Raw genomic sequence first — 14271 nt, forward strand, 5'->3', positions numbered from 1 at the left:
TCCTGTTTAAGTACTTGTCCTGACGTCCCTCACTGATGGATTGTATAGAACACAGGAGCTGAAACAAACCTTTTTCTCACCTCAGCTGCTTTTGGAAAGAGTGTTCCAGAGTGAAACTAGACTACACATTCATCTTTCCTGTGCTTTTCGGGGCTTCTACAGTTTCTGCAAGCAGCATCCTGGGAAAGCACCACCGTGTGGACAAAGCCAGAATGGCTGCTCTTCACTGGCTCCATGCTAGTCTCCTGTGGTGAAAAGATGCCTGCTCTGGCACAGCTCTTGTGAGTCAACACTCAGGAATGAGGTGAGTGTGGGGGTTGGAGAAGCAGCATGGGTAGAAAAGAGGGTCTTCAGATCCAACTGCCCAGGCCTCACTCGGCTGCAGCCAGGGCGGGGAGGGACTTGGGCACAGTTGCTCAGTTTTCCTGAGAACAACTATAATTATAACCTATAAAGAGGTAGCTTTGGCCCGCAGTTCTGCAGCCTGGGAAGCTGGGATCATGCGGCCAGCATCTTCTCTGATCCTGGAGAGGACCCACTGCTGCCTCCACTCCTGGGCGAGGGAGCCTGCGTGGCAGAGGCACACCACCAGGGAACTTGTTTTACTTTTTTTTTGGTTTTAGTTGTTGAGACAGAGGCTCGTGTAGTCCAGGTTGTCCTAGAACTCACTATGCAGCCAAGGGTGACCTCAAACTTCGAATCCTCCCACCTCTACCTTCCAGGTGTAGAGGTTACGGACCTGAGCCTGCTGCTGCAGAGCTGGGGGTGGAGCTTGGGGCCCGGTGCATGCTGGGCAAGAACTCCACCAACTGAGCTACATCCCCAGCTAGGGACACATTTAAGACAGCCAGCTAGCAGGAACTAACCCAGTGCTGTGCAGTGAAAACCACCCGAGGTAGTTATTGATTGGCTACCCCACCCATTCTCTCCCCATTGCCTTCCACTCCCAGCCCTACAACGATGGCAGAATTCACTGAGTCTTGAAGAGACTGAGCCAGACTCAGACCACTTACGGCAGAGCAGGGTGGAAGGCCCTGGTTCTCCCAGCCCAGGCCTCCTTGCTCTGTCCCTGCATGCCTGCGGTTTAAGTGACTCTCACTCTTGGTGACTCAGAAGTAGCCTACCGATGACTTCTGATCACGCTCTTCCCTATGCGGCTCCATCACAAGGACACTCCCAGCTCACCTGTGGTGCAGCCATCTCTCTCTCATTCGCCATGCAGTTGTAAGATTCTGCCCTCCGTGGGGAAAAGGCCTTGTGTGAGCTAGGCTCCTTACCCTACCTGGGAAGGAGCAAACTGGATCTAGGGAGCATTTAGTCTCAAGGACCAGCGTAGTTCACAGTACAGCGTGCTTTGTAATATTTGTGACACGGATGAATGCCTGAATGTGGATGGAAGCAAACTCTGGTCCTACCACAGCGATGACTTCTTGAGAGCCAAGCCTTCTCAGGACAGCCTGGAAAGATGAGCTTCTTCCAGACCAAAGGTCATGGAATGCCCAGTTGGGAGATTTGGTTTTATACTATTGGTAGGAGGAACCAGGTCTGTCTGTGAACACAGAAGGAATGGGAGCCAACTATAAATTCTTTCTCAAAGAGAGAAAAGCTGTCCTCAGTCAAGAGTCATTCCCAACCCCAGAAAGCACTTAGTGTCACTCAGTGATAAAGCCACACTAGGTCTCTCAGACGGCTGAGTTCTTTGCTCCTGAATTTAATAATTAAGCCATACTTCTATAGAAGGCATGGAGGTTGTCCTATGGCGAGCTCCTGACTCAGGGAGCAAGTGACGCACTGTCCAGTTGCCTTCTGCGGCTTCACTCACACTCTGAACCCTGATAAGCGCAGGCACCAAAAGCAGTGACTTCTCTACCGGCGTGTCCCATCACTGCTGTCCTCACCCTGCCCAGTGCAGCACCTCCACAGTGTGCTGCCACAGGGCTCTTCTCTGTACAGTGTTTTGGCTTGTTGTTGCTCGTTTTGTATTTTAAATCTAAATCTTGAGACTGGCAGGAGTAAAAGTTTCCCCTCCTCCCCCATTCTGTGCCTGCATGTCCCGTGCACATAGTCTGTGGAGGGGGTGTGGAAAGAAAGGGGCCACAGGGACACATGACAACCTCTCCGATATGGGACCTTGTTATTACGCACAAAGCTCCCCTGAACTTACTCGCCTGGAAACAAATGCCTTGGGTTTTCTGCATTAGGTGGCTGCCTTTCCGTCATACCCCGGTCCAGTGACGATTCAACAGTGACCTTTTCTTAAGGGCATGAGAATGGTCAATGCCATCCGAAGGCGCAACACATCTACTCATAGCCTGGCCAGGAGCCAGAAGGGCCTGCAGTGGGCACCCCCAGAAGAGGTAGAATTAAGTGTCTAGCAGAGACCTGGGTCCTTGCCTTTGACCTCTGGGCACATGTTCGGAGAACTGCCATTCCAGGGAAGCAGCAGCCAGCTTCCAGGAATTGCTTCTCTGTTTTGCAGGTACCTGGAAAAGAGCTGAGTTGGGCCGGGCCCTCCTGGGTTCTTTTTCATCTTTCTTTCAAGTCTACCTCGACAGCAAGCATTTGTGGAACCTCATGTGTATCCCGATGCTGTGCTGATTCAGATCTGGTCACTGCTATGATTGACCCGGAGCACAGGGCCTTGGTCACCGGGATCTGTGGTGTGACCGGACGCTCGGCTGATTGGTGTTTACTTCGTGTCAGGCGCTCCCCAAACATATCTTCACGATCTTAGCTCACTTTAGCCCCGAGTGTCCGTGACCCAGCTGCAGCTCGTCTCCAGATAAGCAGCAGGAGACTGGCAGCTCGCATAGTTACAAGGCTTCTTCCTGGTGGAGCTGACTCTCAAGATGCCAAACCACAGCGCCCTCCAGGGTTCTACACGTTCAGAAGCCAAGAAGATGGCACCGCAAGAATGTGCAGGGGGCATCTCGGGCAGTGGTAGAGTGATTAAGTGGGTGACACCATTGTCTGGGACATTAGTGACCGAATCTGCCTCCTGCCTCCCCTTCCACCATACCTGATTAGACTGGCTCAGCTCAGATGCCAAAGTGTGAACTCCTAGCAGTTAGGATGTGGCCGTCTTGAGAGAAGGGTCCTTTAAGGAAGGCGTTAGGCTAGCATGAAGTCTTGTTCTTAAAGCAGGGGTCTTGGGCTTCAGGTGCTGAGAAAGCACTCTGTACTCCAGGAAGTACTAGACAGGGTCAGGTGAGCTGCTGTGGCGAGTCAGCCCCACGTGGCACCAACTGCTCACAAGCCAACTTTATTTATTTATTATTTATTTGTTTGTTTATTTGCCTGTGGTCCAGGCTGTGAGGGGACAGCATGTAGGCAGGGCTAATGCTCTCAGCATGCTGACTCAAGGAGTCTCGTTCCCTAGCTCCTGTGATTCCCTCCCACAGGAAAGAGGCAGACCTCAGCACGCTGTGCAGAGGGGCCATCCGGCACTCTACGCCCACCCCATGAAACTCCTTCTTGAGTGTTTGCTCCTAGATGCCGGGGTGGCTGGAGTCTGGGCTTGATGGGAAGAAGTACCAAGTGAAGCCTTCCTCTCTGCCCAGGGAAAGGAAACCTAGGGATGGGCAGCCAGCAGGCTCTGCCATGTGGCCAGGGTCCATCTTGAATTATCTCCCCTCGCTTCTCCAAGCCAGAGGCTGGCTGCCAGTGTCCAAGGGAGAACCTCTAAGCTGGCAGTCCTGGCTTGCGGCTTGGAGGCAGAGCACTAGTTTATTACCTATAATAATATTTTATAGCTAGCCAAAGGCACACAGCTGCCAGGCAAAGCCTCCACAGACAGCTGGGGTGGGTGGTCCCGGGATCACAGCTGTGTGTGTGTGTACATGTGTGTGTGTGCATGTGGAGGGAGCATGAAAGGGACAGCATTGAGGCCAGGGAGGAGGCCACAGAAGAGAGAAGCCTGCTCTTGTGGCGTGAGAAGCAGAGCAGGCAGCAGTGTTGTGAAACCAGGAAGAGGGCTGCCGCCTGATTTCACTCCCGGGTAAATGTTTGACTGCATGTTTGCCTCTTCTCTGAGTTTTGGGTCTACGGATCGAACTGAAGAGAGAACACATGAGAAGCCGTCATAAGCAGGAGCCTGAGACACAGAGAGGCATCCAGGACATCAGCCTCCACCCGCACACTGTCACCACCCACCGTAGCCCTTCTTCCGCAAGATGCTTGCAGCCAGCACGAGGTGGGTCACCCCAGACAGCCTGGCCCTCCTAGCTCTTTTGATGCAGGTGATTAGCCGAGACTGGGAGAAAGTCGTAGTGGATGGGCTAATCTGCAGACAGGCAGACTGAAAAGGGAGAACTGTGGCAGTTTTCCTCCACGTCAGTCAGAGACGCGGCGAGGAGCCAGGTAAGAATTTACAGGCTCCTGACTGTATCCTGGCTCCGAGGTTTCTCACTATGGTTTCCTCATCTCTTACTCTGCTGTAAAACTCCCTATCCTTCCTCACCCTTTTTAATTGATACTTTATAATTGTCCACATTCATGGAGTACCTTTAAAGTCTTGAACTGTGTATGACCCTCTGATCCGACCTCAAACATTTATCATTTCTTGGCGATAAGATACCCCACCCACTGCTATTTTGAAATAATGTATTCAATTGTAAACTTTAGTCACCCTTCTGGACCACAAAATAGCAGCGCGTATTCCTCATAACTGTAACTTGCCCCGATGGCCCCTCTCGCCAGCCTCCTCCTTCTCTCTCCTAGTTTCTGTCCTATCCTGTACTAGTATGAGTCAGCCTTTTCCAGTCACCCTACATGAGTGAAGTCATGCAGTATTTGTCTTTCTGTCTCTGGCTCATTTCACTTTCTGTAATGGATAAACCTCTAGGTTTATCCATGTTGACAGGATTTTCTTCTTTATTCCATCCTATGGATGTACTGCGTTTTCTTTGTCTCCTCATCCACTGTTGGACCCACCGGTGAATTCCTATCTTGGCCATTATGAATATTAAATAAGGGTGCAGGCATCTCATTTAATATTCATAATGGCCAAGACATGCTAGTTTCACTTCCTTGATCTGTCTCTTCACCAGAGGGAAGTTGGTTCTTCCAGTTTTTTGGAAGCCTTCCATGCTATCTCCCACAATTGTTGTGCTGATTTAGCCCAAATTTGTGTAACGGTTCTCTTCTCTACTGTCTTCAGCAGCATTTGTTTTCTACCTTCTTGCCGAGAATAGCCATTCTGACAGGAATGGGCGAGCCCATAGACCTGAGAACATCAGAGGGAAACTGGAACAGAAAGGATCGAGGACTGGGGACCCAGGTGGCTAGAATCGAGACTCAAGAACAGAAAACAGGCCCAGGTCTTTCTGGGATCCCAGAATCTGCTCAGAATTCTAAGGGATGCCAAAGAAGACAGGAGAGAAGGGAGTCACGGAGACAAAGAGGGCTGATACGTGTCCTCTAGAAAAGAAGGACAGGTGGACTGGCCAGGCTGGGTATCTCTGGAGGATGTGGGGAGGGAATGAAGTGCTGGAGAGGCCAGGAGATCCATCCTTCTCTCCTCAGTGATCTCTGTGGCTAGGAAAGAACGGGAGAGGCTGAGGTGACAGGGGCCTGATGCCACCAGATGTGGGTTTTTAGAAAGGTCCCTCTGATCCACATGGAGGATGGGTCAGGATGGAGCAGAAGGCTGTCTTAGTGAAGATGATGGTAGTTGAGGTTATAGTCAGAGCTTAATGGATTCCACAGGGAGGGAGAAGACAGCCAACGTTTCCCTGTGTCTGTGATGAGGCCTGATGGGTGTGTCGGGCCACCACTCCTGCAGTGAGGACTTCAGAGGATGAGCTGGTTAGAGGCTGTGCAGTTGTGGCAGGCTGCCCTGTGACTCCACAGGGCCGTCAGTGCAACCCGGGAGACAGGCGGTGTGGGCTGTGCCGAGGGTACTCGGCCTATCTTTCGCCAGCCACTTCCCACCTTCTTGACCTTCTTCCACAAGACCATTCCTCAACCGTAGTCTCCTCCCTGGCTGGATGGTGGGGGCCTCCTCACAGGGAGGCCCGGGCCTGAGCATGCTGCTCAGGTTTTTCTCCAAGCATAGCACACCGCATCATTGCTCATCAGAATCTTCACATCCAAGCGTCTGAATCTGTTCCCTATTTGGAAGTTTTTAGAAGTGTTGGACTTTCAGCTCGGCTGTGCAGGGGCACTTTGGGCTCTCTCTCTGAATGCGCTGTGGAGGTGTGGGAGGGGCAGGAATGGAGCTAGAAGTGCACCTGCCTGTGGTGAACGGTCCGCATTACTGTTCTCCCATTTGGTAGAAGAGCGTGAGGTAAATGCTGCTGTGTTGGGCAGACGCAGGGAAGGGCTGAAGAGATGGCTCAGTGGCTAACAGCACAGGACCTCTTGCACAGGGCCTAGGTTTGGTTGCCAGCACCCATGTCTAGTGTCTCACAACTGTTTATAAGTCTAGCTCCACGGTACTGAACTCTCTTATGTCCTCCCTTGACATCCACACACACACACGCTGCACACAAATGATAAAATAAATATTTTTATAACTTTTCTTTTTTCCCCCATTTTCTTTAATCTGTGTGGGTGTTTTGCCTGCATGTACATCTGTGCACCATGTGTATGCTCTGTGTCCATGGACAAAATATCAGATCCCCTGGAACTGGAGTTACAAATGGCTGTGAGCTTCCACGTGGGTGCTGGGGACAGGTCCTCCCAAAGGGCACCCAGAGCCCTTAACCAATGAACTATCTCTCTGCCCCTGATAAAATAAATCTTTAAATAAAGAATGGTAGGGAGTAGAAATAGATCCCTTTCTTCTTTAGTTGCTCTCCTAATTTTTCCATGATGGCTGCTCTGGGCTTTTCAAGCACGCATGAAAACAGCCATGCATGTTCCCTAAGGAGAGGCAGCAACCAGGAGCTGGCCATTCCTAGCCAGGAAATAAACTCAAGACAAGTAGAGAGGTGGAGGCAAGAAGAGGCATCTGCACACAGAGAAGACAGGGGCAGGGCGGCAACAGAACAGAAGCAGGACGCATATGTGTGGGCCCTGTGTAATCTTTCTCCTGTTCTTAGGGATTGCTCCCCAGTGACCACCTGAGAGCAGGGGGGTCTCTGAGCCCCAGAAACCCCAGCAACCACAGCAGAGCTGGGGTGTCCCAGGATCATTCTCCTTGTGTGTCCTCTTTGATAGAAGAGGCTGGCAGCTCCGGCGGGCAGCTGGGACATTAGAGCGCAGGCGCCCTGCTCTGGGCCACATTGCTGGGCTGGTCATGGGGCCAGAGTCGGCAGTTCCCCTGGCTACTGGTTAACAAAGTGAGGGACTGTAATTCACCATGGCAAGGGGCCCAGGGCAGGAAGCCCTGACATTGTAGCCCAGTGACAGTGACTCACTGTGCAGGGGAGGGTGGGGGCCAGAGGGCTGATCCTGGGAGGAAGGGCACCCAGAGAGTTCGTTAGGTGCTCTAGGGTCTGGGGTCTGAGGTCTGGGATGGCTGCTCAGCCTCTGGAGTCCCTTTCAGCTCTCTAAACACAAACTTACTTACATACTTCCTTCTCCTCCTCCTTCTCTTTCTACTTCTCTTCCTCCTCCTCCTGTCTTTTTAAAGACAGGGTCTCACTCTGTAGCCCAGACTAGCCTCAAATGCAATATACAATTCAGATTGGTCTCAAACTCTCAGCAGCTCCCACTCTCCCCCTCAGTTTCTGGGAGCTTTGAATGCAGGGGTGAAGGTGCCCAGTTGGAGAAATTCTGTTTATACTCAGAGCTGCCTATAGCAGAGGAAGAACGGAGAAAGGGAGCCCAGAGCTTGGAGGTGAACCTCAAGTCAGAGGCTAGCCTGGGCTACAGAGTGGAACTCTGTGTCAATGTCACTCCCCCCGCTGCCCTCCCCGAACACACTTAAAACTAAAACAAGCCTCGTAAGGAATTGGATTCCAGAGACATTAGTGTTTGGGTTCCATGAGCAGGAGTTGAGGAGGAGGTTTCACAGCTCGGGGGTGCTCTTCCTTCTTTTTCTTCTCCTCCTTCCTCCAGATCATCCTCCTCCTCCTGTCTTTCCTCCTTGACTGCTCAGGGATGCCCCACACTTGTTAATGTTGGTAACTACTGCCTGTCTTCCCCTCCTGTCCCCTCCCCTCCCTTCCTTCCTCTTTCCACCCTTCCTCTCTCCTTCCCTCATCTTCCCTACCTTCCCTCTTTCCCCTCCCCTCCCCTCCTTTTCCCTTCCCATCCTCTCTTCTTTTCTCCTGCCCTTCTCCTCTTCGCTCCCACTCCCCTCTCCTCTCCCTTCCTTCTTTTCCTTCTTTTTTTCTTTTTCTTTTTAAGAAGTTAAAATTTAGATAACTTGTCTATTCTGAATTGTAAGTATTTTTTAAAGATTTATTTATTATGTATACAATATTCTGTCTACACATACAACTTCACACCAGAAGAGGCACCAGATCTCATTATAGATGGTTGTGAGCCCCCACGTGGTTGCTGGGAGTTGAACTCAGGACCTCTGGAAGAGCAGACAGTGGTCTCAACGGCTGAGCCACCTCTGCAGCCCTTATCTTGACTTCTTTCCCCTCCTTCCGACTGTGTGTTGGAGTGCCCGGATCTTTCTTTCAGTGCTCTGCTCATTGTGTGCACACACCTCTCCGGTTGCTGCTACTGAAGCTTTAGTGTTCTCACTCTAAACCCCACTCTGCTGATCCACAGTCAATGTTCATCTCCATCTTCCGAGCATGGACAGCCTCTTTTTTCTCAGGCATGTCCAAGGGCAGGGAGCACAGCTGCCAGGGGCACACAGGGAGATGTGTCATGACGGGTTCTTTACCCACAGAGATGCATAGCTGGAAGTGAGTTCACTATGGAGTATACTGCTAGAACAGATAGGTATACCACAGTATGGTGAACACTCCCTGCTCCTTTTCCAGGTCCACAGAGCCAGTTGGCTGTCTCAGAAGGGCGACACCGACTTTTGCTGATCCCTTGTCTCGGGGCCAGGCCCGGGCTGCAGCTGGTCAGTGAGCCTAGCTTTGACATGAATGGTGGTGGATGCTCTTGTTTATATAAATGAGTCAGACAAATGGAGAAGGAGCAAGAAGATACCAGTGAGAAGGCCCTGCTCCATCCACAATAGAAACTGCTTCTTGTTGAGCCAGATAAGAGTTTTTGAATCTTGGAAGAAAGATTCAGAAGAATCATTTTTGGGTGGCTCACAATGTATGGCTATGATAGAGCAAGTTTGGGGCTGGAGAGGTGGCTCAGCCGTTAAGGGCACTGACTTCTTCTGCAGAGGACCCGGGTTCAGTTCCCAGCACCAACATGGTGGCTCAGAACCTTCTGCAATTCTAGTTCCAGGGGACCTGATGACCTCTTCAGGCCTGGACAGCTGCATTATAAACATGTTTTATATCACGTTTAAACTTTCCATGGAACAGTCAGTGCAGCCCTGATTGGCAAGCCTCACTAGTTCCCTGGGTTTCGGTCCTGGCTGGAGGGCAGTATCCACCTGCAGAAGGGGGCAGAGTCTCCCGGAAGGAGGCATTTCCAGTCTTTATTACTTTGGCCCTTATGTGTAACTTTACACTTTCTGCATTTAAATTTTGACCACGGTGTTTATCGATGCCGTGCAGAGTTCCTCGTAGTGACAGTTGACCCTGCCAAATGGACCCAAGCCAGCCTTGGCAACACCTGTGTCCACCTCAGCCCCCCGAGGCTAGAGTTTGTGGATTTTGGGGATTCCCATAAAGCAGATTCCCTGGCATCGGGTGTGCGCACGGAGTCCTGTACAGACATACTTCACGCATGTGCCTGTGCAGACACACTGCTTGTGCCTGACCCCCTTCCCATGACTGTCTCCTGCACTGAACCAGGGACCATTCTTTCTGCCGCCCGTGAAACTGGCAACCTGAGCAGGACCTGAAACAGTCCTGAGCTGTGACTTTCCCTGATCACTGCCCCTCTCTGGGCTCCAGCCTACAGAGGGAGGTTCTTCTGGAAACAATGACCATCCCAAGCCCCTCAGTGTCAGCACCAGCTAGGCTGCAGATGGGTGCCGAGAAAGCCCCAGAACGCTGGAGCTCTAGGAAGCTGCTGTGCTCTGGCTGGGACAAGAAGGAGCCTGTCAACTAGGAGCTGCCCCCCACCTCCTGATTCCTGCTCCTTTTTTTTTTAGAGGCTAATGTTACCTAACCTGCAAAAAGTTAAATCGTGGACTAGAAATCCAGTGAAATAGTGCTTAGGACATGCTGGAGAGGGATGGAAATGGGAGGGGGAGGGGAGGGGAGGGAGGGATACAGAGACAGACAGACAGACAGACAGACAGACAGACAGACAGACACAGAGACAGAGAGAACCTGTGTCCTAGTTCACATTTCCAGGCATCTCTCTGACCATGCTTGGCTTGCGCTTCTTGCAAGTACAATTTCCAAAAGTGAATTACTACATCCATGATAGGTTCTTGGTGGATGAGCAAAGCGTAGCTCGGAGCAGCGTGACTCCTAGTAAACAAGATACTGTCATCTCCTCTCAGCCCTCAGCACCATTGGTGGCTCCTTGCAGGGCCTCCGAGTGTGAAAGGTCAGGGGGCATCATCTTTCAGTACTAGCTGAGAGCTAAGGATTTATTATTATTATTATTATTATTATTATTATTATCGTTAAGAAATCAGGTGGCCCTGCCTATCTGGAGCCAGCCTTGACTTCCCGACCCTCTTGCAGGTGCACCCCATCCCGGATGATTGTTTGTAACCTCAGCATTCTAGCTGCCATGCAATAGCAGCAGAGGTTTGTGGGTGTGATGGCACACCCATCCACACTCAAACACTGAGTGACAACCAGAGCGGGGCTTGTGTTGGGAGCAAGGTCAGTCTCCTCTTCCAGCTGTACGGGAGCAGTCAGTCAGTACCTTATTGCGGAGCGGGACCACTCTCTGTGCTTTGTAACGCTCGAACGTACCCTCCTCGGTAGCTGTAGCCCCCCCCCCGTCTTCTGCTGCTCCCCATCCTTCCCAACCTCCCGACTTCCCTGAGATCATTTTTTTAAAGCATATTTGCTGTTGGTGTCAGGCTTATTCCACAAAACCCAATATCTATGGACTCAATCTTGTTGCAAGTGAAAGGATTTCTTTCTTTCTTTCTTTCTTTCTTTCTTTCTTTCTTTCTTTCTTTCTTTCTTTCTTTCTTTCTTTCTTTCTCTGTAACTGAGTAATATTCCAGCACATTTTCTTTATACGTTTATCCATTAGTGGGCACCTCAGCTGATTCCCTATTTTAGCGATGGCAAAAAGTTCCACAGAGAACATGGGAGCAGACTCCTGTCCTTTCCTTCGCACGCACACCCAGGAATGGTGTAGCGGGCTGTGGTAGTTCCACACTTAATGAACTTGTTTATGTTTAGACAGGATCTGGCTATGTAACCCTGGCTGCTGAGAGCTCTCTATGTAGGTCAGGCTAACTCAGAGATCTACCTGCTCTGCCTCCTGTGTGGCCACTATGCCCAGCTCTACGCTGAGCTTTCTGAGGACCATCTACACTGTTTTTTCTCAGTGTCTATAATTTTAGTCCCCACCAGGACTGTAAACAGTACCCTCTCTCTGCGTCCTTACCCTTTCCGGAGCCTTCTAGGTGCTCAGGGAGGCACCACGCTGGCTAACAACCCCTGTGACCCACTTAAGTCTTCTTTTGAGAAATGAAAGCTCAGGAGACTGGAGATGTGGCTCAGCAGTTAAACGCACTCACTGCTCTTTCAGACAGAGGACCCAGGTTCGGTTCCCAGCACCCACATGCTGGCCCACAACCATCCTTAACTCCAGTTCCAGGGGACCCGGCACCTTCTCCTGTCCTCTGCTGACACCATACAGGCATACAGCGCGCCTCCATACAGGCAGGGAAAACACTTATCTACATCGGCCAAAATAAATAAATCATCTTTTAAGAGGAATGAAAACCTAGAGATCCCTTGCCAATTTTTTTTTAAATACCGCTTTCCCTCCACTAGCAGCTTATTTACCGGTTTTTAGATGCCAAGTCTTGTGCTTCTCTATTTTTATGACTTCACTTTCTTTCTCTTCCTGGTCACTGTTGGAGGGATTGAGCTTTTTCTTTCAGGTGACTTTTTACTGGCTTCCGTTTCGCCACTCTCTTCTGGTGGTCAGCCACTGCATTATTACTCCGCTTACCTAGAAGTTCGTTTTTGTCACAAAGGGAGGAGATGAGAGTCTACACTCCCCTGTAAACAGGAGAGCAGAGTCCTGTGGTTTTTCTTTCCCTCTGTCCTTCATGTGGGTGTCATTTGGTGCTTGAGTTGAAGCCAGGTCAGACATCCTATTCTGTGAAGTTCAGACAACCAATTTTAAGATATTTATCTACCTGCCTATGGACCATTTTTGCCGATTCTTCTGTTCCTGCTGCTTTTAAGACCCTTCTTCATAGGCTTGTTTTTATAACCAGATAATTTTCTCTAATATTTTTTTCAGAGAGCTTGTAATAGAAAATAATTTTCAGTTCTTGTCTTTATACATATGCATTTACTACATCATTAAATGGAATATTACATGTGAAAACATTTGGTATTTATATATTTAAAATAAATATTTACATATTCACATCCCCAGGGCTGAGAGATAGCAAGTGTGTTTTGCCAGTCCCTTGGCATTCTTCTCCGATTTCTCTTGAAGAACGCGCCCTCTAGTGTTCACTCCAGAGAGAATCTGCGTTCTCGCTACTTCCTCAGGAGTAAGGGAGTTCACTGAGTCCTTGGCTTCCGGGGGCAGTTTTTCCTGTGGTGTCCTGTGTTTTGAGCGGGTGCTCATGTGTGCTTGAGAGTTCCATGGAGTGTGTGCTGCCTGTGCTGTGAGCCTGGCTGTAACCGATGAGAGGTGTGGCTTGAGGCTGGCTCTCGGTGGGGAGGGGAGGAAGCGTGTCCTGCTAGCTGGGGCACTTCATGGCTGGCTGTGCAGTTCCAGGCTCCCTCCAAGTGCTACTTCTGATGGGGTCCCTGTGACCCAAGCATCCTCTCCTGGAGATACAAATACATGGTCAGGGCTGGAGGTAGGCTGACTGGGCCAAGCTGTCCTGTCTTTGCTGCTCTCTTTGTGAGCGCCATGTCAGCACTCTGTGCTCTGTTTCCAGACATGCTCTGCTCTTGCCCATTGCATTTTCAGTATGTGTGTTTGCGCGCAAGCCTGTGCGTGCATGTGCGCGTCATTGGGAGCACGTGGAGGTCAGAGGACGACTTGCAGGAGTCCGTTCTCTCCTTCTACCACGTGGCTGGCTCCTGGGGACTGAACTAAGGTTGTCAGGCTCGGTGGCAAGCCCCTTTACCGGCCGAGTCACCTCCCTGGCCCCGCTCTTGCTTCTTGTGCGGGTGTGAAGCTTGTTCGGTTCAGCCCCACAGTCTACGGTCCTGCTGCCTGCTGCTCTTTTCTCTTTGATCTTATCTAAGCTCCACCATAGCTCCCTTTTTGCTTTTAAGTCCGGCTCTTCCCTCCCTGCCTTCTTTCCTCCTTCCCTTCCTTCCTACCGTGGAAGGCTTCGTATGGGATGGAGAGAATGATGAATGTACTGCTCTTATCTTCCTAACGGCCAAAGTGTCTCCCTTCTCACCGCCTGAGCCTCACCTCAGGATATTTTCTGGATGTTTTAGATCTGTGGTGAGATATGAGCACAGGCTGCTAGGATTTCAAAGAATTCCAGGGGATGTGTGTGTTTCTGGTCTCCCCTGAGACCTCTGAGGGAACAGGAGCCACTGGTTGTGGAATGAAGCTGAGGACATGGCTAGCTGGGTGTGCTGAGTGAAGAACAGCAAGGGCAAAGATCAGAGAAGTGATAGAACAGGCCACGGTGGTGCTGCGGAGTCAGGAGCAAGCTGTGACGGAGAGGACCTCCTGTCAGGGAAGGATGCCCTGTGTTTCTGACTTGAGGTCACATCAGTCTGTGCTGCACCCTGAGGACGTCTGCAATGTGACGGATGCCCCCTGCTTCCCCTCTGCTTCCCCCTGCTTCCCCCTGCTTCCCCTCTGCTTCCCCATGCTTCCCCCTGCTTCCCCCTGCTTTCCCCTGCTTCCCCATGCTTTCCCCTGCTTCTCCCTACTTCCCCTCTGCTTCCCCTCTGCTTCCCCCCTGCTTTCCCCTGCTTCTCCCTGCTTCCCTCCTGCTTCCCCCTGCTTCCCTCCTGCTTCCCTCCTGCTTTCCCCCTACTTCCCCTCTGCTTCCCCCCCTGCTTCCCCTCTGCTTCTCCCTGCTTCCCTCTGCTTCCCCTCTGCTTTCCCCTGCTTCCCCCCTGCTTCCCCCTGCCCCGGCAGCTCACCTGCGTT

At 51.1% G+C, this 14271-nt stretch overlaps 1 protein-coding gene across 4 annotated transcripts in view; it reads left to right on the top strand.

The window, feature by feature from the left end:
* Positions 1–4000: 4000 nt before the first annotated feature.
* Positions 4001–14271, top strand: part of LOC110555013 (stimulated by retinoic acid gene 6 protein-like) — a 36845-nt gene continuing 26574 nt past the window's right edge. For 3 of the 4 annotated variants that reach the window (XM_021647975.2, XM_060379873.1, XM_021647978.2), the window contains exon 1: positions 4001–4192. In XM_021647975.2, the coding sequence (XP_021503650.1) occupies positions 4173–4192 (20 nt within the window). In that variant the 5' untranslated portion in view covers positions 4001–4172. The other variant, XM_021647976.2, reaches the window with a different exon arrangement.

Source organism: Meriones unguiculatus, chromosome 3, assembly GCF_030254825.1.
Source record: "Meriones unguiculatus strain TT.TT164.6M chromosome 3, Bangor_MerUng_6.1, whole genome shotgun sequence".
Lineage (NCBI taxonomy): Eukaryota > Metazoa > Chordata > Mammalia > Rodentia > Muridae > Meriones > Meriones unguiculatus.